Source organism: Eptesicus fuscus, chromosome 13 (genome assembly GCF_027574615.1).
Source record: "Eptesicus fuscus isolate TK198812 chromosome 13, DD_ASM_mEF_20220401, whole genome shotgun sequence".
Lineage (NCBI taxonomy): Eukaryota > Metazoa > Chordata > Mammalia > Chiroptera > Vespertilionidae > Eptesicus > Eptesicus fuscus.
This window is the reverse complement of record NC_072485.1, coordinates 16,262,388-16,287,505: the sequence shown is the minus strand read 5'-3', so window position 1 is coordinate 16,287,505 and position 25,118 is coordinate 16,262,388. Positions and strand designations below refer to the sequence as shown.

The 25,118-nt window shown below is 40.9% G+C and overlaps 1 protein-coding gene across 1 annotated transcript; it reads right to left on the bottom strand.

The window, feature by feature from the left end:
* Window positions 1-4,774: 4,774 nt before the first annotated feature.
* Window positions 4,775-13,192, bottom strand: LOC103292966 (stromelysin-1). The gene is made up of 10 exons (XM_054725429.1): window positions 12,978-13,192; window positions 11,549-11,793; window positions 11,302-11,450; window positions 11,048-11,176; window positions 8,975-9,139; window positions 8,491-8,629; window positions 7,746-7,879; window positions 7,179-7,338; window positions 5,952-6,055; window positions 4,775-5,173 (listed from the first exon to the last, which is right to left on the bottom strand). Exons 1-10 carry the CDS (start codon window positions 13,080-13,082, stop codon window positions 5,073-5,075), a joined length of 1,431 nt encoding a protein of 476 aa, XP_054581404.1. The 5' UTR covers window positions 13,083-13,192; the 3' UTR covers window positions 4,775-5,072.
* Between the last annotated feature and the right edge of the window lie 11,926 nt (window positions 13,193-25,118).

Genomic DNA, 25,118 nt, shown 5'->3' with positions numbered 1-25,118 from the left:
TACCACATGATCTCACTCATTTATGGATAATAAAGAACATTATAAACTTGAACAAAAAGACAGATACAGTGACAGTAAAGCATCAAACAGACTTTCAAATTACAGGGGGAAAGTTAGGGAGAGGTGGGGGAGATAAGAGATCAATCAAAGGACTTGTATGCATGCATATAAGCATAACCAATGGATGCAAAACTCTGGGGGGTGAGGGCATATATGGGAGTGGGGTGGGGGGTGGCAATGGAAAGATATGTACACGTATAATACCTTAATTAAAAAATTGAAAAATAAATAAATAAAAATAGTATCATCAAAAAAAAAAAAAAAAAAAAAAAAAAAAGAATGGGCCTTCCTTCACCTGGCTGCTGGCACTGCCTTAGCTCCAGCTTCCATCTTCCCACACTGCCCAGAGACCTGGAGCAGGTAGTGTCCTGTCCCTGACCACTCAGCGCCTGTGTATGCAAATTAACCCGCCATATTTGTTAGGTTAATTTGCATACTCACCCCTGATTGGCTGGTGGGTGTAGCATAGATATGATCAATTTACATCTTTCTTTTTTTATTAGTGTAGATGTATTTATTTAATTTATTTCTTATTAGTTGTATTTTATTTTATTTTTTTAATTTCTTTATTGATTAAGGTATCACATATTTGTCCTCGTCCCCCCATTTCCATCCCACCCCCCTCCCAGACATGCCCCCACCCCCCTGTTGTCCTTAACCGCTGGTTATGCTCATATGCTTGCATACAAGTCCTTTGGTTGATCTCTCCCTTTATCCCCACCCTTCCCTACCCTCCCCCCGAGGCCCGACAGTCTGATCCATGCCTCCTTGTTTCTGGGTCTGTTCTTGTTCATCAGTCTATGTTGTTCATTATTTCCCCTAGATGAGTGAGATCATGTGCTATTAGAAATACACTTATAAGAACCGAAAATGAGACAAGCAATAATGGTTATGGTGACAGGCAAATGAATCGGTCTGTAGTTTCTTTCTGGGCCAACAGTTCTTTTGAGACCCAATTTCAATGTCCAACAGTTCCTTATGTGTACATGTCAGCACTGACATTTCAGTTCTGGATGGTGGACAACTGGTGGTAATGCAGGTCCGACTCTGTCTGGTTTGGTCCTGGGCAATCTGCAGTGATGCACAGCTGCTAACTGCTAGTATGGGAAGGCCACATCAGCGTCTTCTGTCTCTGGACTGCTTCTCTTCTGTCTTCATGGCTGGAGTAGTCCTGTTGATTCTTCTCTTGCTAGAATCCACATGGTCTCGGAGTTGTTTTCTGAAAATATACAAACATATTCTCGACCAAAAGTTAATAAAGGAATATTTTCTATAAATTTGACTGGGGATCCTTTTTCAATTTTTGCCCAAATGATTTTCCTCTGGCTTGTTTTATCACCTTGTGTGTTTTTCATGGGTGTCTTGCTTTTAGCCTTACAATTAATTTTCTAAAGTATTAATTTTCTAGATGTAATTTACTTACAGGATATTTTTCCTTACATGATATTCCTCTACTATCCCCTCCTGTTTTGATTTAAATGTTAGGAGGCTTTTGAAAATTTTATAATGTAGTCTTGATGGCTTTTAAATTTTAATTTTTTGTACTATAATATTACTGTTTTAGGTTCATTACATGGTGCACAATTTTATCGTGAGATGAAGTACCAATAAAAATTTTAGTTGACACTTTAGGAACGCCTTTTTGTCCAGTACAATTATTTTTTCGTGAGATGAAGAATATTCACTTGTTTCAACTGGCCAATTTAAATTTGCCTGAAAACTTGACTACTATTTTACTGTCAAATTTATTACTCTAACAATAATCTTGTTTTACCCTGTAAATATTGGTGGAAGGGATTATTTGCCTTCTTGAGTAGGTCCTGAGCATTCCTGGTGGTAGGCTGGATTTAGATATCATAAACCCACTTCCCCACAACATGGGTACAAGACAACTCAAACAATTCTTGTTGGAGTGAGAGGGCAGCTGCTATCGGCCAAGTCTCTGTCGGTCACCTGGGTCCTGATCTGAGCTGGGCATGGGAAGCATGAAGCAGCCATGGGGGCAGGAGACTTCCCTCAGAAGGGGCTAGGATTCAGGCCCCTGCAATGTTGGGGGGGTGAGGGTCTGTGCCCCACCTCTGTTGATCCCCAAATTCTCTCCTGATGGCCCCTCTGCGACTGTGCCTGTCTTAGGTTGTTCCTTCCTTGAGGAATCTTACCCGTCTCTGGCTAACCAGCCATCCTCCGGGGCCAAGCAGGGTGACGTGAGGTTCAGTTTTGTCTCCTTGGTAGCCTATGTCCCCGTGGCCTCCATGCCCAGCTTCTGTCTTTGGATCCCCTCGCCTGCTGGCGGGGACCCAGCACTGATCACATATCTTTTGGAACCCGGGTTTCTTCTCCAGGGGGGGCTCAGTTCGCCCTACTGGGTGAGAGACAGATCCATGGCACCAGCCATAACGAGACTTCAACCTCGACATGAACAGAGAGCTCATGCAACAGCTGTGAGCAATTGAATTGTGTCAAGAGGGTCTCTCTTGGCCTAAAGGGTAAGAGGGACCAATATAGAATGCTCAGGTGCCCTCCCAGGAGGCCCTCCATACAACGAAAAGGGTTAAATCCTTACATGTCCTTTTTAAATTGCTGCCAGACATTCCAAGAATTAGTTTGTACGTTTGCTTGGGATAATTGTATATTATGCTGTAGTAATTCTAAAGTATCAAGAGATGTGTTAAGTTTGTCTCCAAGCACCAAACAGATGACTTTTTTATTTCTTATTAGTTGTATTTTAAAATTGTATTTATTTGATATAAGCATTTACTTAATCACTAATTTAGTCACCAATAGGAGACTGAATAAATAAATTATATTTTTATTCCATAGGAAGCAGCCAATGGAAGAGTAACGCAATCTACATGTAATAATATGGAATGGCTGTCAAGATATACATGAAGTGAAAACAGCAACAAGGAGAGCAGCGTGAATTTGTATGCTAGCATTTTAATTTCAAAAGATGTTATTAGTGCTTGTGTCTATATAAAAATAGCTTTGGAAGGATTGATAAGAATCTACTTGGTTGCTTCTGAGAAAAGGATCTAGATGGTGGGTGGTGGTGACAGGGTGTGAAGAAAATTAACTTCTCATTGCATAATGTTTTTTAACATTTATTATTTATTTATGTTTTTTAACTTTTAAATTTGTGTTGTGGCTACATATTATTTATCAAAAAATAAACCAAATAAATTTAAGTTATTTTTAAAATAAATACCTAATTCATTGCAGAATATTACTATTTATTAAAATTCCATCTTAAAATCTTCCATATGGTATCTTTCATACTCATGGTTTTAAGAACAATTAAATACCAATAAAGCCCACATATTTACATCTTCTCTTTCTTTAAACTTGAGATTTAATTGACATATACTATGTATTATTTTTAGGTATACAACACAATGGTTTAATATATGTCTGTATAGCAAAATGATCACCACAGAAAGTGTAGTTACCATCTGTTACATAGTTACCGTAGCTTCTCTTTTGAGTTTCAGGCTCATTTACCTCAAGGCCTCCTTGTATATCTCACAGACATTTCAAAACCTGGCAAAACTAAACAATTCTTCCTCGTACCCTTTTCTTACAAAACTGCTTCTCTCCAAGTCTTTCCCTTCTCAGTAAATGCTGTCACCTACAACCCTTATGCTCAAGGAAGCTATCTGGGAATTATTCTGGACACTTCCCTCTCTCTTAAACTCCATATCTAATCAATTATGGAGTCCCATGGACTATCTCATATGTATATTTTATTCTTGTCTCTGACTCTCCAGTGTGACTAGTATATTCCAAGCCATCAATCTCTTCCCTTCAAAACCTTCTTAATGCCATTTTCTCAAAACTTCTACTAAAACCACTTAGTTCAAAGTAAATCCTGCTATTATTCTAACAAGGAAGTCATTTTTTTTTTCTTTATAGGTCTTTTTAAATATACAATTGCATATACATGTTTGCTGTTATTTGCATAGATTCTTTCTTGTGGGATTATAATCTCAATGACAGGAGGGGTTGTATTAATTTTCTCAGGCTCCTATGCCTACAAACTAGCAAAATGCCTGGCACATAGTGTACGATTGGTTAGTTATTCTCAAATTAATAAATAAGTTAAAGAATGGATGAACTTTTACTTGGTTGCAGATGATATTCTAGACTTGGTACTTAAGGCATAAATCTATTTTAAGATAAACATTTGCCCATAGATTTCTAACAGGACAGATATAAAATGAGTATGAGAGAATAATTTCATGGGCAAATAGGGTGGATGTGAGCAAATTTGTTTGCTACGGCAGGGAAGGGACGCCACTGAGGGCATATATAGGTAAAAGGAAAAGATGAAGAACAGGTTTAATTTTTCCACCTGAAAAATGAAGTGTGTGAGGTAGGTGACTTGCTATAATGATAAGATTCTGCTTCTCAATTTCCCCCAGACCCTGCCCTACAAGGTTGCCATTGCCTTAGATCTTGCTCCTAGGGCATGTCAGGAACACATGATATCCAGGTGGTAGAAATAAGCATCCTGCTCATAGGCCCCCCTGGGGATGGCAAGTGTTAAATGGTTCTCAGTTCTAGATGAGCCCATTGTGAGGCCACAGCCATGGAGACCCCTTCCCCACCACCAGTGGCCAGGCACCCCAGGCTGCCTACTGCTCAGTCCACAGTGTACCTGAGACTGTGAGAACATTGTTTCTTGAAACAAACAATAAACAAAACAAGGAAGCAAAACAACTGAAAAATCCTCTTTATTAAATAACAAGCGAATAATCTATATACAATCCCTGGTGTGTTGCACACGAGTGTTCCCCCTTGTCCTGCAGAGGTTACTCCACGTGACCAAAGTGCAAGCTCAGCAGCTAGTTGAATGCCCTGTAATACTTGTGAAGCTGGCTGGGGAGACACACGGTTCGCACTGGCATTCCCAGTCACGGCGCATGCAGGAGAAAGTGCACCATTTCAATTCACAAAGACTGAAGAATTACCAGCTTCCTTTAAAATGCCCCTGTTATGCCTCCTACGCATCTCTCCTAACAATGAAACCAGCTGTTACTCTTCAAGACATGTGTCACTTTCTTTGCATTGGGGTCAAACTCCCACTGTGAAGATCCACCGAAGAAATAGAAAAACCCTGCAAATACAGACAAGGGAAATAGTGAGATTTTTTTTTTCAAATAAATAAATTTGGCAACATACAAAACCTCAGAATAATAGATAACTAGGAATGCAAAGTGTTTTAGAATTTACTATGTGCCAGGGACTACGTATTAAGCATTTTACATGTAGTGTCCTTCCCCCCCCCCCAACCCCCCGGCCCACTTATTTCTGCAACAGAGGGGCATTTCTGGCCTTTGAGGAGCCTAGGGAGCCCGCTGTGGCTCTGCCTTCCTGGTGCTCTGGTTACTCTGCAGGTAAAGACCATCAACCTCCACCCACCGATGCTTGAGTAGGAAAGAAAATCTTTGAAAAGATTTTTTTTTCAAAATCTTTTCAAACTTTGGGTGCCTGGAAATATACGTATTTGCAACGGACTAACGTGGCCAACGACTTGACTACTCAAGAAAGGCAGAGAAAATCTCCCTGGGAATTAGAAGCCGCACCAGCGTGGTGTGGAGGAGAAAGCCAGCCAGCCCGTGTTAAGTTTGGCCATACCACGTGAGGGGATTTTTATACTGACTTCGATGTTTATCTAGATGTATAAAGTTAAATGGAGAAGTTTGTGTTAAATACCTTTATAATTCAAAACAACTTATTATATGATTGGTTAAAAATTCGTAAATTTAAACTTGGGGAGGGAGGAGATAACTGGTTAAAGAAAACCTGCTATTAAAAATTATTTCAACTCTCTTCCCTTTGATGCTATAAAATGTTTCAAGGGCCTCATTGTCAACAAAATAAGTATCACTTACCAAATGCTTCAAAAACAGCATCAACCCTTGGGCCAACCCCTGGAAAGTCTTGCGCCGTTTGCCTGGGAAAGCCCGGATCCATTGACCGTTTCTTCTCATCAAATCTGCACCAAAGAAAAGAATGCAGTTCAGCATTGCATAAAGACCACGTTACCAAAATTCTTAAACCATGTTAGGTTTAATGTGGAATTCTAGTAAACTTTCCAAGTACCGCAAGTAAATGATAAACATGTTTAACACTACAGAAATATGTGACTTCAGTGGGACTGTAAACTTAGCTCTTAAAATTTTTTTTTTAAATTCTCTTCCCCCAGAACAGAAGCAACATTTTGATCTAGAAAACGCTGTTCATTATTATATTTCTTAAGCCTGGGCAGAAAGAACCTTAATCATTTTTCTATCACAAGGACATGAAGATATGAACAGATACATAAAGAATGGAATATAATTCATCTAAATACAAATTTCAAGTTCTCCATCATACCTGGCTCATATATGCCCTCCCCACCCTGCACAACTGGGTTTTCTATGTCAGTCTCTTAGAAAATGGGATTAGAACAAGAAACAAAGCACAGTGAATGCATTTTGGACTTATTGGATAGACCTGGGTTGGTCTGCTCAGATGTCTCAGAGTCTGGGCAGATGACTAGGAATCAGCCTCTCCATGAGTCTTGGGTTCTACCCATGAACCTAGACTGCCTCTGCTCATTGTCCTCTGAAACATGCAGAGGCAATTAGTCAGTGAGGTTAAAGGAAATCGTTGAGAATCACATAGTAAAGTTGGTAAGACAAGGCAAACACCCAACAAGACATTGACTAGCCCTTTGGGACAATGGCCTGGATTCTCAGGGCTTCTTTCAAAGAAGAAAAGCCCAGTTGGGTTTGGAGTCCAGGAGGAAAACCTTCATAGAGGTGGTGGGACTTGAGCCAGGACTTGAAGATGGGTGGGGGAGGGGCAGTTTCAGGAGAGAAGAGGGCACTTCTGGCAGGTTGGGCAATGGCACATAGGGACAAAGGGAAACTCCCTCCTATTGTACATGGGACTTAAAACAGAAGAGCTCATGAAATGCCTGTTACCAGACGCTGCTTTTTAGAGTAAGCACTTCCCCACACTTGTCTAAGAGACAAGCTCTCCTACTGAGAGCTGTGTGAGGAGGGGATTTTTTTAGAGAGAAAAAACATGCCCCTAATTAGGCTCCATACAAAGTCATTCCGATCACATATTACCTCCAGTATTTGTCCTCTACAAAGAAGTATGTTTTCTTCTTTTGTTTATCAAAAATGGCTGCATCTATTTTTTTTACTGTTGGCGGAAAACCTAGGGTGTGGATGCCTCTAGGGTAACCTGCTTGCACCTCACTTCCTCGGATGGCCCAGAACTGATTTCCTGTTAAAAAATAATAATAATTCAGAGTCACATGGAGTTTATAACAGTTAAAACCTTTGGGCTTTAGAAATATGTTTTAGCACCTTTGATTTTATAGTAAAGAAGAAGCCAGAATTTTAGATTTAATTACCAGCTCAAAGTGGACATTTAGCAAAAAATTCCCCTTTGAATGAATGAGCACAGATTGAATGAGGGAATATACAACTGAGCAATTTATATTACTGTGCTCATTTTTATCTTCTGTAAAATATATAAATAAAACAATACCAGTTTCAGTCATTTTATCATTAGCTGGAGTAATAAAGTAGACAGAATTTGCCACAATAAAAAAAAAAATTAAGGCCTATTCAGTTTTCCTGTGAGAGGGTTTATTTCAACAGGTTAAAAATTTATTATATAATAATTACCTTTAAAAATGAAAACAATATCCTTGCTAGTCACTTCATATGCAGCATCCACTCCTGAAGGAAGAGATGGCCAAAACGAAGAGATCAAATAAAGTCCAGGTTCCAGAGTCCTTAGGGATTTGCGCCAAACATGCCTGGAATACATGTAAAAAGAAGTGAAAATTGAAAACAATCTTCCATCTTTAGCATATTTTCCTGCCCCACCTGTCTCCCCCCATTCTCTCAGCTTCTAGGCTGATGACAGACAGAGATCAGGTATATTGCCACTAGGAAAATATTTTTCTTTTTTCTTCAGAAAACTGCACTGGACCTCCTGCCATAGGATTACAGAGTACCGTCTTCTGTGAAGAGAAAGCTATCCTGCAATGCAAGTTAACTGGCTGACTATAAACCTTAAATTCCCACAATTCATGTAAAACAGTGTATATGTTATATATCAACTTCTACGTTTTCAAAAAGATAGGCAGATGTGTGTGTAAGTATCTGACTTAAAAGCAACTATGACTTATAAATTTGGAACAATTAGAGGACAAAAATTAAATCATGCTGTGTACGTCTTCAAAAACGAACTGGACAATTTAAGGAAAATGTGGGAATTGGAGCACCAGACCCAAATAATTTCAGTTCAGAGGAATCATTTTTGTTTATAATGTGTAAAAGCCTCTATTGAGTTTCTGTTTGTTTTCATTTTTTAAGCATTGTACGTCAAAAGAAGAAATAGGAAAATACAATTTTCTGGTCTGACCTGTCTTTAAAGAACAGGATTTCTCCCCTCAGGGTGCTGATTGCGTCGAAGGACAAAGTGGGGTCACACATGGCTGGTGTCTCAGGACTTGCCGATTCTGTGGGCTCCACGGGGTCATCAGGGGAAGCAGGGGGAGGTCCTAAGGAGAACAGATGCGAGGATGCAAACATTAGGAGGAGTGTGATGCTTCTGTCAGTGCACATACTTTCCAAACACTCCCGAAGTGTTTATTGTTTGTTTGTTTGTTTATTTATTTATTTATTTTTCTTTATTGATTAAAGTATTACATATGTGTCCTTATCCCCCATTTCCTCCCCAACCCCCCCCCCCACACACACACTCATGCCCTCACCCCCCTGGTGTCTGTGTCCATTGGTTAGGCTTATATGTGTGCATACAAGTCCTTTGGTTGATCTCTCCCCCTAACTTTCCTGACAATCATCATGGGGAAGCTAGGATGCCTCATTTCCCCAGCATCACTCACCATACAGCGACTGAATGCCATTCACATCATCTTGAGAAAGGCGGAACCTGGCCAGGTCTGTGAGTGAGTTGTAGACTGGGTACATCAAAGCTTCAGTGTTGTCCGAGTGTTGGAGACCCAGGGAATGGCCAAGTTCATGAGCAGCAACGAGGAATAAATTGGTCCCTATTTAGGAAATCATAAATAAGAGTTACTTATGTCTTAAATGCATGTACATTACAGATGTCAGCTGTGTATTTTATTTGTTTACTTTCAGGAAGCACACAGGGCTTTTTATGCCTTGAGTTTTGGTTAATCAGTCAATTAACTGATTACATACTTAATGGCAGGCTGTTTTTTCAAGGCCTATTTAGTGACATCAATCTTTGAGACAAAATGTCTAGCCATGCCCAACTATTCTCCTCTCAGGAGCCTATTAACTTTATGAGAACCAGGTCCCTTTTCTTGTACTCTGAAGTGGAACAAACTTATTTCTCTTCATTTGTCAATGAAAAGCTAAGCACTGTTTGGCTGTTGGTTAGTATAAATCAGTGGTCAGCAAACCAAGGCTTGCGAGCCACATGCGGCTCTTTGGCCCTTTGAGTTTTTAGCAAAGGCCAGCTTAGGAGTACCCTAATTAAGTTAATAACAATGTACCTACCTATATAGTTTAAGTTTAAAAAATTTGGCTCTCGGGTGGGGGCGGGGGGCAATGGTAAGATATGTACACATATAATACCATAATAATAAAAAAAATTTTGGCTCTCAAAAGAAATTTCAATCATTGTACTGTTGATATTTGGCTCTGTTGACTAATGAGTTTGCTGACCACTGGTCTAAATTAAATGAATCACAGTTTATTTATCTCAATTCTGAAATCCTTAAACAATCTTACTGCCATTATTTGCCATCAGAATATTGCCTTCATAATTTTTCTGCCTCATGATGATTATTTAATGCATATTGGCTCCAAAAATAATAATTATAGATATCATAGAATTTGTAAAATTGATTTAAGACATAGTATGCCCAATCATGTCTAGCATTTGTCGTAAGAGATTTTGGCCACACAAACACATGCTGTATTCAGATTTTTTTCTTCATATTATAAAAATAAATTAGAATGCTGAAATTGGAAGGCATTGGGTAATTAGGATTGAAATGCCAAGTAAGTGGACTTTATTTTTAAAGTTCTCATTTGAGACTTTGCAGGAATGTTCCTTTGAAGGAAAAAGTTGCTAATTCAATCAAACAAAGGCTTTTATCCAGCATTAACTAACCTCACATTTGTACTCTCTATAGCAATTCTGTTTGCATTTTTATTATAAATCCCAATTAAATTTCAGGAGTACTTGTTTTAGCCAATTGTTTGAAACTTTGGAAGCCATACCTCAAAGTATCCTATATAATAAAAGGCTAATATGCAAATTGTCCTCTCGCCCTGGGAGTTTGACCAAAGGGCGGGGCTGGCCGGCCAACCCCCCTCGGCCTCTCTCCACAGCTGGCCTGGCCCCCACCCATGCACGAATTCATGCACCTGGCCTCTAATCCAGTTATAAACTGAGAAACATTTCATTTGGGGGTTGCTCCTTTCCTTCAGGATAAATCCACAATAACCCTTCTTAACGTAGAGAGAGTAATGTTATTCTAACCAGAAAAACCTGAACTGAAACCTCAGTTTCTGGAATTTAATTCTCATTTCTGTTTGGAAGAGTAAAGAAGTAATTGGGGGACATTTCCCCAATTGGATATAATCAATACCCAAGGCAGATGTTAGTGTAGATCCATGTGATACAATCTACAATTTGAATATCTGCAGTTTGATGAGAAATTGTTACTGATGGTTTAAGATCACACAAGAACCAGATTCATCAAAGAAATACTTAATGATGCTTCCTATAATGTTCCCACCTAGACAGAAAATAAACATTTTTAGACATCTGAAAATGTTGTTAATAATGATTACAACAAAAATATATTCTGCTGGTCCTTGACCCACTGGCAAATATAAAACAACCCATTCCTTGACTGTTCTTAGTTACTAAGAATTTTCCAAATAAAAAAAACAATCATTTTGAGAGACGTAAAACTAACCTGATGTATCTTTTGTCCATTGTTCATCATCATCAAAGTGAGCATCTCCGTTATACCCCTGTGGCCCAGGTGGATAGGCATGACCCAAAACCATCCCAGGTCCATCAAAAGGGTAAAAGTCTCCATGTTCTAATAGAGAAAAAAAAAATTTACTGGAAAGAGAGGTAACTACAATCGCTTTGGAAACTTTTCCAATAAAATACCACCAAGTAAATAGATGCATTGCATGTTTTGTTTGTTTGTTTGTTTCTTACCTCTAACTGCAAAAGTGATCATTATGTCAGCCTCTCCTTCATACATCCTGGAGAATGTCAGTGGAGTCACCTCCTCCCAGACTCTCAGAGCTTTCTCAAAGGCAGAATCAACAGCATCTCTTGGCAAATCCGGTGTGTAATTCACAATCCTGAATGAGAACAATTGAAGAAGATAATATTTTCTCCTGACATAGGCCTTTATAAAATCTCAGTATAATGTGGAAACCGCTCAGGCCCCATTCATTACCTGTAGGTGAGGTGAGTCTTCCTCCACTTTGGCATGCCAGGAAAGGTACTGAATGCTCCCACGTCAGGGACTCCGCACCTGGGCTTGCGCATCACCTCCAGCGTGTCTGGGTCCAGCTTCCCTGTCACCGTCAGCCCCAGGAACTTCTGCATTTCTTGGATTTTTTTAACCACAGGGCTACTGTCCCTCCTTTTAGCAAACTGTTTTGCATCTTTTGGAAGGTTGTAGTAGTCTTCTAGGTAGTGCTATTGGGATAGAATGTGTAGTTTTTAGGTCATTCTTAGCATTTTTTAGCCCTTTGGAGGAAGGACATTTGTGCAGTTGTCCACTTAATATATCTGAAGTATTCTGAAATAAGTGTCACATTCTGTTTAATTTTTTAATTACAGACTCTTCACTTTTGTTTTATCTTTGTAACTAAATAATCTCTACAGCTTAGTTTATTACCAAAGTAACTGAAATTAAGTAGAGCATTTAAATATAGATCTAATCAATTTAAAGGAGAAAAAAACAAACCTACTTCTTTGGGCATAATTGTATATTTCAGGTATATTTATCCAGTTCCCTCAATTTTCTATTTTATGTGTTTCACAAGGTCTTGGCTTAAGAAAAGGAAACAGACAAATCCCTGTGTCTAAACATGACACTAGCAATATAAAGATCTAGTTAATTGTACATTGGATTAAAATACCTAAAGGTTCCCTATGGGGGTCCAGAACAAGTCACCCCAAAATGTGCCCGTGTGATATGCAGATTATTTTGCGCTAAAGGCAACTTTAGCCTGCCACCTTTAACTTCCAGGGAAACTTCTGCCTCCCACCCTTAACATCCAAGAAGAATTTGGATTAGAGGGCTTGCCCATATAATATTACCAAAGATACCCTTTTGGACCCACCAATATGTGAGGGCAAACTATTATTTACTAATCATCTCTTCTCATCCTGCAATGACCCTTTGCAGCCCCCGAGGTTCATTACCTCATCCCTAGCTCAGGATGTCTTATGTACCTTTTTGTCTTATGTCCCATTTCTGTCTCTGAGCCTCTCCTGCAGGTGGGGTCTCTGGCTCATGTATGCAGGGTTCCCATACATATGCATGTATGAAATCCCATTATTTTCTCTGACTAAAAAAAAAAAAAAAATACCTAAAGAAATCCCAAGGCAAGATACATTTCCTCCACTCTCCTTACTATGCTGTCTGTGACCTTAGGAAAATACCTGGCCTTCCTTTTGCCCTACATGACAGGAGGTGCCCAAACGGTGGGAAACCGAGATCTCTCCCACATGCAGCACACTACATAACTCTCTGTGCTTGAACTAGCCCTGCACCGTAATTCAAACCAGTCTGCACGAGTTTTATGAATGGGAAGCAGAGGTGGTTTCCCCGCTTGACCCTGTGAATGAGCGTGCAGGCTGTCTCCCTTAGTTACCTGAACGAGGTCCATGCTGTCGTCCATATCCCTTGCAGCTCCATTCAGTGGATGGGCTGAGCAAACAGCCAGACTCAGCAGCAGTAGCACAGGAAGATTCTTCATTGCAGCTGGCTGCACTCAGATCTGGGTTGTCTTAGTGCCTTGCTCTTTGCCTACTCTCTTCTAGGTCCTCCCTCTGGAGCCCCACCTTTATAGGGTGACAGTGTTTGTTCAGATCACCCTCAGCAGGTTGACTCACTATCGCTGTCATCCGGATAGCAGCAGAACCACTTCCAAAAATCCCAAACCGAACGTGGGATGTTACAAGTTACTTTACTAATTTCTCTCAACTTCTCCAAATTTGCAAGTCAAAATAATGATTAATCTCCAGGAAATGCTTCCTGTATTACGAAAGAAAAAAACTGGGCTTTTTTCCCCCCCCTCTGGAAAAAAGTGACTGGAGTTTACAAGACAATTTATGTTTGTGTGTTTGAGAGAAGTAAGCTGACTCAGTAAAATGTCAGAATTGCATAGAACTTTTAAATGAGTTCTAAAATAACATATTAGGCCCTAGCCAGTTTGGCTCAGTGGATAGAGCATCGGCCTGTGAACTGAATGGTCTCAGGTTCGATTCCAGTCAAGGGCACATACCTCGGTTGTGGGCTCAATCCCAAGTGGGGGACTTGCAGGAGGCAGCCGATCCACGATTCTCTCTCATCATGGATGTTTCTCTCTCTCTCCCTCCCCCTTTCTCTCTGAAATCAATAAAAATATATTTAAAAAATAAAATAAAAGAACATATTCAAAACAAATGTTACATGATGTAAGTATATGAAAAGCTATACATATATAGCTAAAGTATGTACTAAAGATTCCATAAAAAAAAACAAAACAAAAGAAAACAGAAGAAATAATATTTATAATTAAATGGGAAGGGAGAATTTTTTTGTGTGTCTTGGATTTGAAATATTTATTTCTGTTTTCTGGCTGGATTTGTTAGACCTTGAGGAGGAAAAACTACTAGACAGGATAGAACAAAGATTGTGAAGAAGTGTGTCCATTCTCTTTGGTTGGTCTTAATTTTGTATTCATTTATTAATGGGCAACAGGTCTGTAACAGCTGTTTTGTGAATGCTAGTAAAATTAAAATGAATTATATTGTTCACTAGACTGAAATTCTTCTACACTATTTAAAAATCCTCTTTCAATCCCTTTTCCTTCTCTGTAAATTCAAACTAGTAGATACTTTGAACTTAAGAAAAAGCCATCCTAATTTCTTTCTCCATGCTGTTCATTTATTTCTCCCCTCCCCTCCCTCCCCTCCCTTCCCTCCTTTCCCCTCCCCTCTCCTCCCCTATCCTACCTATTTTCTTTTCTTTCCCGTTCCTTTCCTTTCTGTCCCTTTCCTTTCCTTTCTTTTCTTTGTCAAGTAGAGTATTGTTCACATCAATTGTCCTATTTAATAAAAGGGTAATATGCAAATTGACCCTAATGGGGGAATGACCAGAACGACCGCTTGACCAGTCACTATGAGGCGCACTGACCACCTCTAGGTCCCCCCCACCCCCCAGCGGGCAGGTTCCTATCCCCCATGGCGATCTGGGAACCGTGGGTGGGTGGCAGGGATGCAGGCGGCACCAGGCCAAGGCCCCCGCCCCACTGGTTGCCCCACACACAGAGGGCCACCCGCAGTGGAGGCGCAAATGGGTAAGAATGGCCGACCTCTTGGTCCCTCACCCCGGCCTGCAGGCTCTGATTGCCATGGCATACCAGTTTCCATTAGTGGGAAGAAGATACAATAGAACAGCCTGGAAATGGCAAATCTTTTTCCTTATCATCGGGCTCTAGAGAAATAATGGCCAGGTCCCCTGCTGGGTCCCTCAGAGCCGTCTCTCCTCCTCTGTTCAGCCCTGCTGATCACTGGGTGTCCCAGAGCAGGAGGGAGAGAGAAGCTAGACTTAGCAGTACCTGAGGGTCAGGGGTAGCAGAGGGACTTGGTGACGATATACAGACTTTGGAGTCACACCGACTCTGCCAGTTAGAGCTGTGTAACCTCTGAGCCTCAGTTTCTTCATCTATAAAATGGGTATGATAATAGTACCAGCCTCACTGGGATGTTACAGGATGTGCATAAGATTATGCACGTAAGGCCCTCAGCCTGGTGCTTGACAGGTACGAAGCGCTCACTGTTGCCACGGTGATTTCTGCCCCCTGCCCTCACTGGGCTTACGAACCCCAGTGCTTAACTGGCAATCTGGGCAGGTGTGGAAATTGCCTGTTCCATGTCCTGGGGCCCCTGGGAGAACTTGGATTCCAGATTCCCAGGCAAGATGGGTCTGCAACATGAAACCCGTGAGGGTCAGGAGCCCAGCCGGGTCCCAGCATGTGCTCCCTGGGTCTCCGGGGCAATACCTGCTGCCTTCCCTCTCTTCTGGGCACTGTCCTGTCCTGCTTCAGTTGTCATTCCGCCGGGAATCCCTGCGTCATCTGTGTGCACATCTGTTCCCCAGCAGCCCCCACTCCGTGTGCCTCCCAGCTCTGCCCTGCACTTGGGCAAATCACTTAACCACTCAGCGCCTTTGTTTTCTCATCTGAAAGCTAGGAATAACAGTGCGGCCTCCTGGGGTTGTTGATCAAACCAGGTCGCCAGGTGCAGCACTTAGAAGAGTGCTGGGGCTGTTTTAAGTGGCCATTCAGTGTCAGCTGTTCTGTTATTACTATTGAAAGGGAGTCTCCTAGGAGTAGGTATTGTGTGAGGTGCGGCAGTCCTGTGAAAACCCTGAATGAGAATCTTCAGCCTCTTTTAGAAACTATGAGCTCATTAGCATAATAAACCACCTGTGAAGGTCCTTTTGACCTATAAGCACTAACAACAAAGAGTAAAAAGCCTGAGGCCCGGGCCTGTATGTCAGTCCTATATACCAATAGGTTGCTGGTTAGGTTCCCTTTCAGGGCACATGCCCGATTGTGGGCTCAATGTTTCTCTCTTTCTTCCTCTCTCTCTCTCAAATAAATGAAAAGATATTTTAAAGAATAAAGTTAGAAGTGAAGCCATTATGGTCCCATGGCTGCAAACTCTAGAAGAAAACATAACTCAACAAGAATATGAGACTCTTAAAAAAATAAATTATAGCAATAAAAATAACATAGAATTCCAACGAGGAAGAAAACAGGCATCTAAATGAATCCATGTGGCTACAGGGGAAATTATAATGAGCCTAGATTTTAAAAGTCAAACTGGCAAAAATGTATTTGTAGCAAATATTCGATAAATGGTTAGTATCTTTAACATATAAAGAGCTCACACAAATCCTATATAATAAAAGCCTAATATGCAAATAGACTGAACTGCAGAACTACTGGTCGCTATGATGTACACTGACCACCAGGGGGCAGACACCCAATGCAGGAGCTGTCCCCTGGTGGTCAATGTGCTCCCACAAGGGGAGCACAGCTCAGCCAGAAGCCAGGCTCATGGCTGGCGAGTGCAGCGATGGTGGTGGGAGCCTCTCACACCTCTGTGGCAGCACTGAGGAGTAGTAAGCTGTGAGGTAAGGAGCAGAGAGCAGGCGGGAGGAAGGATTGAGGGGTCCCAGACTACGAGAGGGCACAGGCCAGACTGAGGGACCCTCCTCCCCCAATGCACAAACTTTGTGCACCGGGCCTCTAGTCCTATCTAATAAAAGAGCAATATGCAAATTGACCATACCTCTACTACACCCACAAGCCATGCCCACCACCCAATCAGTAGTGAATATGCAAATTAACCCAACCAAGATGGCTGTGGCCACGGAGTGAGCAGGAGGCTTGGGTTTCCCTGACAATGGAGGAAGCCAAGCTTCCTGCACACCCTAGCCGTCCCAGTCCTCCGCTCAAGGCTACAAAGTTTCAATTATAGAAGATAAGTACATCCCAACAAAAATGGCTATGGCTATGGAGCTAGCAGGAGGCTTGAGTAGCCCCCAGCAATGGAGGAAGCCAAGCTCCCGCAGCCCTGGCCTCCGCTCAAGGCTACAAAGTTTCAATTATAGAAGATAAATAAATCCCAGGGCCTCCGCTTGGGTCACCAGGGGCCATGGCTAGCCTGCAAACCACCACAGGTCCCTCGCCCAGGCTGCCCCATGCCTCAAGGGAACCCCCACCCTGATCCAGGACACCGTTCAGGGCAAACCAACTGGCCCCCACCCATTCAACAGGCCTCTATCCTAAGGTCTAATAAAAGACTAATATGCAAATTGACCATAACTCCAACACACAAGATGACTGCCCCCATGTGGTCAAAGATCTTGCCCCCATGTGGACACAAGATGGCCATCACAAGATGGCCAGCAGGGGAGGGCAGTTGGAAGGGATCAAGCCTGCAGGGGAGGGCAGTTGTGGGCGATCAGACCAGCAGGGAAGGGCAGTTGGGAGGGAACAGGCCTGCAAGGGAGGGAAGTTGGGAGTGATCAAGTCTGCAGGGAAGGGCAGTTAGGGGTGACCAGGCCTGCAGGGGAGGGCAGTTAGGGGCAATCAGGCTGGCAGGGGAGTGGTTAGGGGGTGATCAGGCTGGCAGGCAGAAGCGCTTAGGGGCAATCAGGAAGGCAGGCAGGTGAGCAGTTGGGAGCCAGCAGTCCTGGATTGTGAGAGGGATGTCCAGCTGCCTGTTTAGGCCTACCGGGATCAGGCCTAAACATGCAGTCAGACATCCCTTGAGGGGTCCCAGATTGGAGAGGGTGCAGGCGGGGCTGAGGGACACACACCCCTGTGCACGAATTTAGTGCACGGGGCCTCTAGTATATAATAAATGCTTGTAGGAAAATCCCTAAACAGTCTCAGAAGAAGAAACTTTGTTAAACTTCTAATGATCCTCTCGCCACCTGCCACTACCCATCTCTCCCACTAACTTCACCTTCCTTACCCTTACAAAAAGATGGACTAGGACTTCTTAGTGGTAGGTAGACCCTCATAATTGGTCGTATCCAGATGCATAATGACCACCTGGAAGTGCTTATGCATCTAATTTAAGCATCGTTTCTACAATAGGCTCTGTCTAAAGACACTTCAAATTCCTCTGGGGGAAGAAAGTCTGTATCTTGTCTTAATTGAGATAAAGGGAAATATTTGTCCTCATTGATGTCAGGATAGCAGGACCTGTACCAGAAATGAAATCAGGAAGGAATAAGGCATCAGACAGAAAAAGCAGGAAGAGACTAAAAGCCAGACTGTGGCACCCCAAAAGTCAATTCCTTCTAGGTTAATGTCTCTCCTTGGTAAATTTTCTCATAACTTATAAAACATATTTAAAGTTCAGAAAGAAGCCTGACAGATATTATGTTTAGTTTCCCAGCTGTTCAAATGTGATTGGCAAAGCAGACCTTGTTGTCCCTGAATAAAAACAAAGGTCTGCCCCACACAGAACTTTGTCATTTTGTACACGAGCTTCAGAGACTTCCCTGAGAGTTCTCCCTCAAGCCCCAGGAAGAGTTCATTATCTTTTTCCTAATGCATCTTGTACCTGCCTCTGTTGCTGATCTCTCACACTGAACTGCCGTGTGTTGGTTCACTTATTTGCCTCACCTATGTTACTATACATTCTTGAGGGTAGGGACTATGTCTCATTTATTTCTGTATTCCTAATACTTAGCCTGGAGCCTTGCATATAGCTGGTATCCCCAAATTGATTACATAATTAATATGTTAATTATGAATGACAGGCACATAGTAAAAGCCAAACCGGTGAATGAAAAGTAAAAAAATATAAATCACAAATCATGCATATGTTTCTAAATTCCTAGATCTTACATTCTTTCTTTCCACTAGACATTCCTGTATCAAGTGTCTGAGTCTTAAATGCTTCAGAATATCCAAACTAAGAGTGTAGATTAGGTAACTAATACCTTAGTAACTGAAACTTTAAAGAAGTTTTATTTTCTTAGAAAAAGGTTGTAGCTGTCATCTTAAGTCTCTCTAATAAGAGAATAAATTAAGGACTTATATACTCAAAATCCTCATTCCCATGTCTATTGAATAGCCAAACTAAGATTATAAAACCAGGAAGTTTCAGATAATGCATGAATTGGTCCACTTTCATTTTGTAGGTTAAATTTTAAAAGGCAATGCATTAATGAGAAGGAATAGGTAAATTAAGAGCAACTGAGTAGAAGAAGAAAGGGAGAGGAGCAGAAGGATGGTAGGAAAAAAGAGAGGGAGTGAGGAGGGAGAGAGGGAAGGGGAGAAAGAAAGAAAGAAAGAAAGAAAGAAAGAAAGAAAGAAAGAAAGAAAGAAAGAAAGAAAGAAAGAAAGAAAGAAAGAAAGAAAGAAAGAAGGAAGAAAGAAAGAAGAGAGAGTAAATAAACCAAATATAGAGGGAAGCTATGAACACTAGAAAAATAAGGGTGGTTTTTTTGTTTTTTGGTTTTTTGTGTTGTGTGTGTGTGTTTTTTCAGCACAGAAATGAAAATTAGTGTTCCACAGAACAATCATTAGTTTCATGGCTAACTATCTACAAGGGTCAGATAATGACTAGTTTTATAAATTTGACTTCCAGGAATCAGAGACCTGAAAGTAACCTTAAATTTAACATGATCAAAACTTGGATGCAAAAACTGGCTGATAGTCCAAGTAATATTAGATCTGATAACTTTTCACATCTGTCTTCCTACTTACCATGCTTCTCCACGACTAATCAGAGAAGATAGTACGTGATGCTTGCTACCTCCAGCTGACACAGTCATTCTTTCCACTAGACATTCCTGTATCAAGTGTCTGAGTCTTAAATGCTTCAGAATGTCCAAACTAAGAGTGTAGATTTGGAGATAATATCTGAAGGAGACATTTAGAGGAAAAGTGACCAAATTAGCTATTTAAAAATAGAAAAGAAGGAAGGGAGGATGAAGTGAAAGAATGAAGGAATGAAGGCAAGAAGAATGTAATCTAGTAGAGGAGATGATCCCTACATAACTAATTCTATCCTATCTAATAATAGAGTAACATGTAAATTACCATCACTCCGCTATGCCCACGATTGGGCTGCGGGAGGCTGGGGGGTGGGACTCGGGGTGGCCTATCCGGCCATTGAGCGGCACGGATCCGCTGCCACTGAGGGGGGCTACCCTGCTGTTGAGAGGCACAGGGGGCGGGAGTCCCGCCCCCTGCACCTCTCAATGGCCAGATCCGCGGCCGCTGAGGGGGCCTGCCGAGGACACCCAGCTGCGCCTCTCAACGGCAGGGTAGCCAGGTGTCCGCGGCAGCCCCCCTCAGCGGCTGCGGATCTGGCCATTGAGAGGCACAGGGGGCAGGAGTCCAGCCCCCTGCACCTCTCAACAGCAGGGTAGCCCCACTCAGCGGCCGCGAACCATCAAAAGTGGGGGAGCTGGGTGCCTGTCTGCTCTGGCACCAGCGGACAGGCACCCAGCTCCCCCGCGAAAAGCGAAAGCGTGTAGGAGACCGTACACGTGCATGATTCAATCATGCACTGGGCCTCTAGTAAGGGAATAAAGAAAGAAGCTGTATAAAAATTATGCAGAAGGAAAGGTGTTTACTTTAATAAAAGCTTATAGATAACTCCACATATGAGTGGAGTCTGAAATGATTTGCATTTGAAGAAAAACCCTGTCCAAAAAGAATAACAACTATGCAGAAAGTATAGGGTCTACTAGTACACAGAGAATCGCAAAAAGTTAAATTTTTAGTGAAATAGAAAGTGTGTGATAGGTAGTAATGAAAAATGAAAAATACAATTGTGGGAAGAGAGGTTAGAGCCCATTTGTGGAATAATTGGGATATAATTTTGGTTTCTGTCAGAATCTATGCCACCAGATTACAATTACTTTTGATCTCAGATAAATGCTTGGTGCCTCTCACTTTGGCTTTTTATTTTTAGGTTAACAGTCTGCAGCTTGTTTAGTTTGTTTTGTTTTGTTGTTTCATTTACTCTGTTGGTGATAGAAAGCCATGTTTATATAAAACATTTAATTACATTTTTTATGTTTAAAGTTTTATATTTTTATCATTGAAAATTTAGAATGCGGAAGAAAGGTAGACAGAAGAAAATAAATCGCTTATAATCATACCATGAAAAAATACTATTAGCACTGCACTGTATTTTCTTCTCGTTTTTAAATACCTGTATTTTTTTTACACCAGGATGATCATAGGAAAGTTATAAAATTTTATCTATTTTTTCAATAATTCAGAATCTCAGAATTCTAAACCAGACTATATATGCTAATGTTATGTCTATTTGGCAGAGAAACTTTCTTAGCTGGGAGGTGAACTAGAATACAAAATGGAATTAGTAACAGATGACATCTGCACGTGGATGGCTCAGTCTTTTTTCATATAAAAGCTTAATGACTCACATTACTCAACATGAGTAGTAAAAAATGTTGAAATCCATCATTCAAATTTCTTGGCAATGACAATGGTCTGTAAGTGGCTCCAGGCAACTCTGATTATATGGAAGGAAGGAGAGCATTTTGTAATATTCTTGGCATAAGTATTCTAATTGTGTAAACAGAATAACGTTAATTAAAATTGTTAAAGGTGTTTCAACAGTCAGTATATTATATTTGATTGTCGGGTAAAAAATGTGGCTTTTCTTTGGTAAAAGTTTGGGAAAGGCTGCTTCCATAGCTACTAGCCAGTGTCTTCTTTTAAAAAACAACAACAAATAATTACATATATTTATAGTATATACTAGAGGCCCGATGCACAAAATTTGTGCAAGGGGCTTGGTCCTCGCAGCCCCAGACAACCCTCGCAGGCCTGGCTTCGTCCAGAAGGTCGTCCAACCGTTGTTCTGCTGTTCGGTCTAATTAGCATATTAGCTCTTTATTATATTACATATAGTTTTGTGTTTTACATTTAGGGATATGATCTTTTTTAGTTAATTCATTTTTTGCATTGGATGTCCAGTTCTTCCAGCACCATCTATTGAAATATTATCTTTGTTCCATTATACTGCATTTGCTTCCTTGTCAAAGGTAAGTTGACTATATTCATGTTGGTCTAGCTCTGGGCCCTCTATTTTGTTTCATTGATCTATTTTTTATTTTATTTTTTTGCAATAGCACACTGACTTGATTACTGTAGCTTTATAGTAAGTTTTGAAGTTGAGTGGTGTCAGTCCTCCAACTTTGTTGTTCTTTGTTGGCTATTCTGGATGTTTTGCTTCTCCATTTAAACTTCAGAATTAATTTGTTGATATCCACAAAATAACTTGCTGGGATTTTGGTGGAAGCCAATTGTCTTCTTAAACTGAAAATGCTCCCATTTGATGTTTCTGGTCAGATAAATGACAATATCAGAACTATGCTTCTGTGAGATGTACCTGGCAGCAGTGATTGAAGCGGATTAGAATGTGAAGTTGATTGGCTTAAGGGATATTATAATTATCCAATAATTATCCAAGTGAGCTATAAGGGGAATCTGAAGAAGTGTAGATAAAAGTAAAAATAATTGAAAAAGAAGGGAGATAATACAGACAAAGGACAGGAAGGATGAAAAGGCACAGTATGGCATTGAGTCTTGTAAATTGGGACAAATTGCAACTAGCTAGTTTTCAGTTAAGATTGAGTTCCTTTCATTGTGACTTGGCAGATCTTTGCTTAGTGTGGAGATAAACAAAGACCAACCAAATGAGAACGAGCAATGGTAACTGTCGGCAAGGGGAAGTTGTAGGTGGGATAACTAGAAGTGGGACATTATATGGTACTAGTAGCCCTGCACACGAATCTGTGCGCCAGTAGCTCGCTGCCACCCTTCAGTAGCTCTCCACCCGCTGCCCTGCCCTCCCGTAGCTCCCCTGCCCCCTTCCCTCCCCCCTCCCCCCCATAGCTTGCTGCCTTGCCCCCTCCTGTAGCTCTCTGCCACCTCTTGTAGCTTACTGCCCCACCCTCCTGCTGATCTGTGATCCGGTCATTAAGCAGTCGGTTGTTACACTTCATGGCGTAACGATCACTTGCATATTACATCTTTATTATATGGGATTGGTTACGGTGCATATTTGACTTTTTTAAAATTTATATTCTGCTGGAAACTGGGACAAAATTAGAGATGTCATCAGCTATTAATCAAGTTGTGGCCATTTTGGACTGAGTATCATGGAAGATATTGTTTAGCTTCCTGGTTGTCACTAGAGAGCATTCTGGCTTCTAGCAAATCTGACTTACAGCAGGCTGGCTTCCTGGGTTGGTTATTTTGGAGAAGGGGAGTTGGTTTCCTGAGAAGGTTGCTGCAGATTGGGGGTTAAAGTTCTATTTTTATATACGATCTTGCCATTGCTCATTTGTATAGTCAGTCTCTCACTAGAAAACTTATCTCTATTCCATGGCTTATGTACCTTTATAATAAATAAACTTTGGATATTCACCCTTAGCTGAATTACCTCTTCTTTTGCTATCTGCATATTCTTTGTTTAAACTCTGGAATTCACAAATGCTTCATTCTGGAGGTTAGATCAAATATCTGTAACTAGTAATGCCCATTGCCCTGACAAATCTGTGAAATGATCGTAGGCACTGCTTTGCCATGGCTATGACAACTCATCTTCTTTTGAGACATGATTTGTTAATATCTTTTGGATGGGTCACATTAAATAAGAATGACAGAGTAAAATTTTGTGTTGTAGTAATAGCTAAAATTATGGTTGGATGTATACCAAGGCAGAGCTAACTCATCCAACCACAGAGCTGGTGTCGGTTGCCAGCTTACTCTCCATTAAAACTATACCAGGAGAAGAATGGAATCAGGGTTCTGAACTTCCATTATTTTACATGGCTTTAGGTAATCAATGTCTCTGAAACTTTTCAGAGTATTTAATGTGGTCAAACAGATATATATTCAAAACTGTCCTTTAAGAAAGAAGAAAACCACTGTATACTGAGCATCTAGTATGTGCCAAACATGTGATATATATATTATGTCTAATCTTTAAACCCATATTGCAAGGTAAAGATCAGTATCCCCATTTCACAGATGAAAAAAATTGCAGTTCAGAAAAGTTAAAACACTTATTCAAGTAAGTAGCAGAGATGATGCAAATGTTATTTCATCAAAACCAAAACAAATAAATAAGAGTTTGCAGTGTTTGCAGAATAACTCAATCCCTGCATCTCATCTGTTTATAACACTCTTTTAGCTGGAATTGACCCTTCCCACAAAATTTCTGTCTCAAATATTTATGTCCTTGAAAACTAAATCCTGGATATGTGTTTTAACCCACTATCTGATAATTAGTCTTCCGTTTTGGGGCCTCCTCTCGTCAATTTCTGACCTTCTGCCTTTCCTCTCTTTTAAGCCCATTCTTTCCTACTCATTATCATTTCTTTATGCTGCCCAGATGTGACCCAGTTAGGACACATGTCTATGAGCATTTACTATGTGACACAAAGATTAAAAAAATCCACAAAGTCTCCAATTCACCAAGGTTGGTCAATGTCCCAATTGTAGAAAAAAAAAAAATCAGCAAAATCTGGGTGGGTATGAATTCCTAAGTGCTTGTCAAAAAAATATAAAACTAAGGTTCTGAGCGTAAACACATTATTCAGTACCTTTGTGGCCCAGGCCATGTCACAATTCTTGTTTTTTTCTAAAATCCTAATTTATTCAGTTACAAGTTGGGAACATGCTGTTCCAAGTCATGAATTTAGAGCATAAGTGGAAAAACTTCCCCTCTAACCTCACTTATAGTCACATCGCCTTTAAGATATTTGCCAACTTGATTGCTCAAAAAAAGTATATTGCCCTGGCCTGTTTGCTCAGTGGTTAGAGCATTGGGTTGCAAACCAAAGGGTGGCGGGTTTGATTCCAGATCAAGGGCACCTTCCTGGGTTGCATTTTCAGTCCCCAGCCTCGGTCATGGAGCATGCAGGAGGCAGCCAATCAATGTGTCTCTCTCACATAGATCTCTCTCTCCCCCTTACCTCCTGCCCTCACACTCTCTCTAAAGATCAATGGAAAAAACATCCTCAGATGAGGATTAACAACAATAACAACAAAAATACAAAATAGAAGTAGTGTTTTTGTTGTCATTGATAATTTATTAATAATTTAACTTATCCCTAATAATTGGGCCAACCAGTATCTGATCATGATCCTTGTTAAAGATTATTAGACAAAAGAAGGTGGCATAGTAGAAAGAGCATGAGTTTGGGGGTAAAGGGTCCCCAATTAGAA

Coding starts and splice junctions, on each gene's coding strand:
- LOC103292966 (XM_054725429.1), bottom strand. CDS start 13,082: ATGAAGAATCTTCCTGTGCTACTGCTGCTGAGTCTGGCTGTTTGCTCA. Junction 11,794..12,977: donor ACAGCATGGACCTCGTTCAG/GTAACTAAGGGA, acceptor CTATCCCAATAG/CACTACCTAGAAGACTACTA. Junction 11,177..11,301: donor GATCACTTTTGCAGTTAGAG/GTAAGAAACAAA, acceptor TTTCTCTATTAG/AACATGGAGACTTTTACCCT.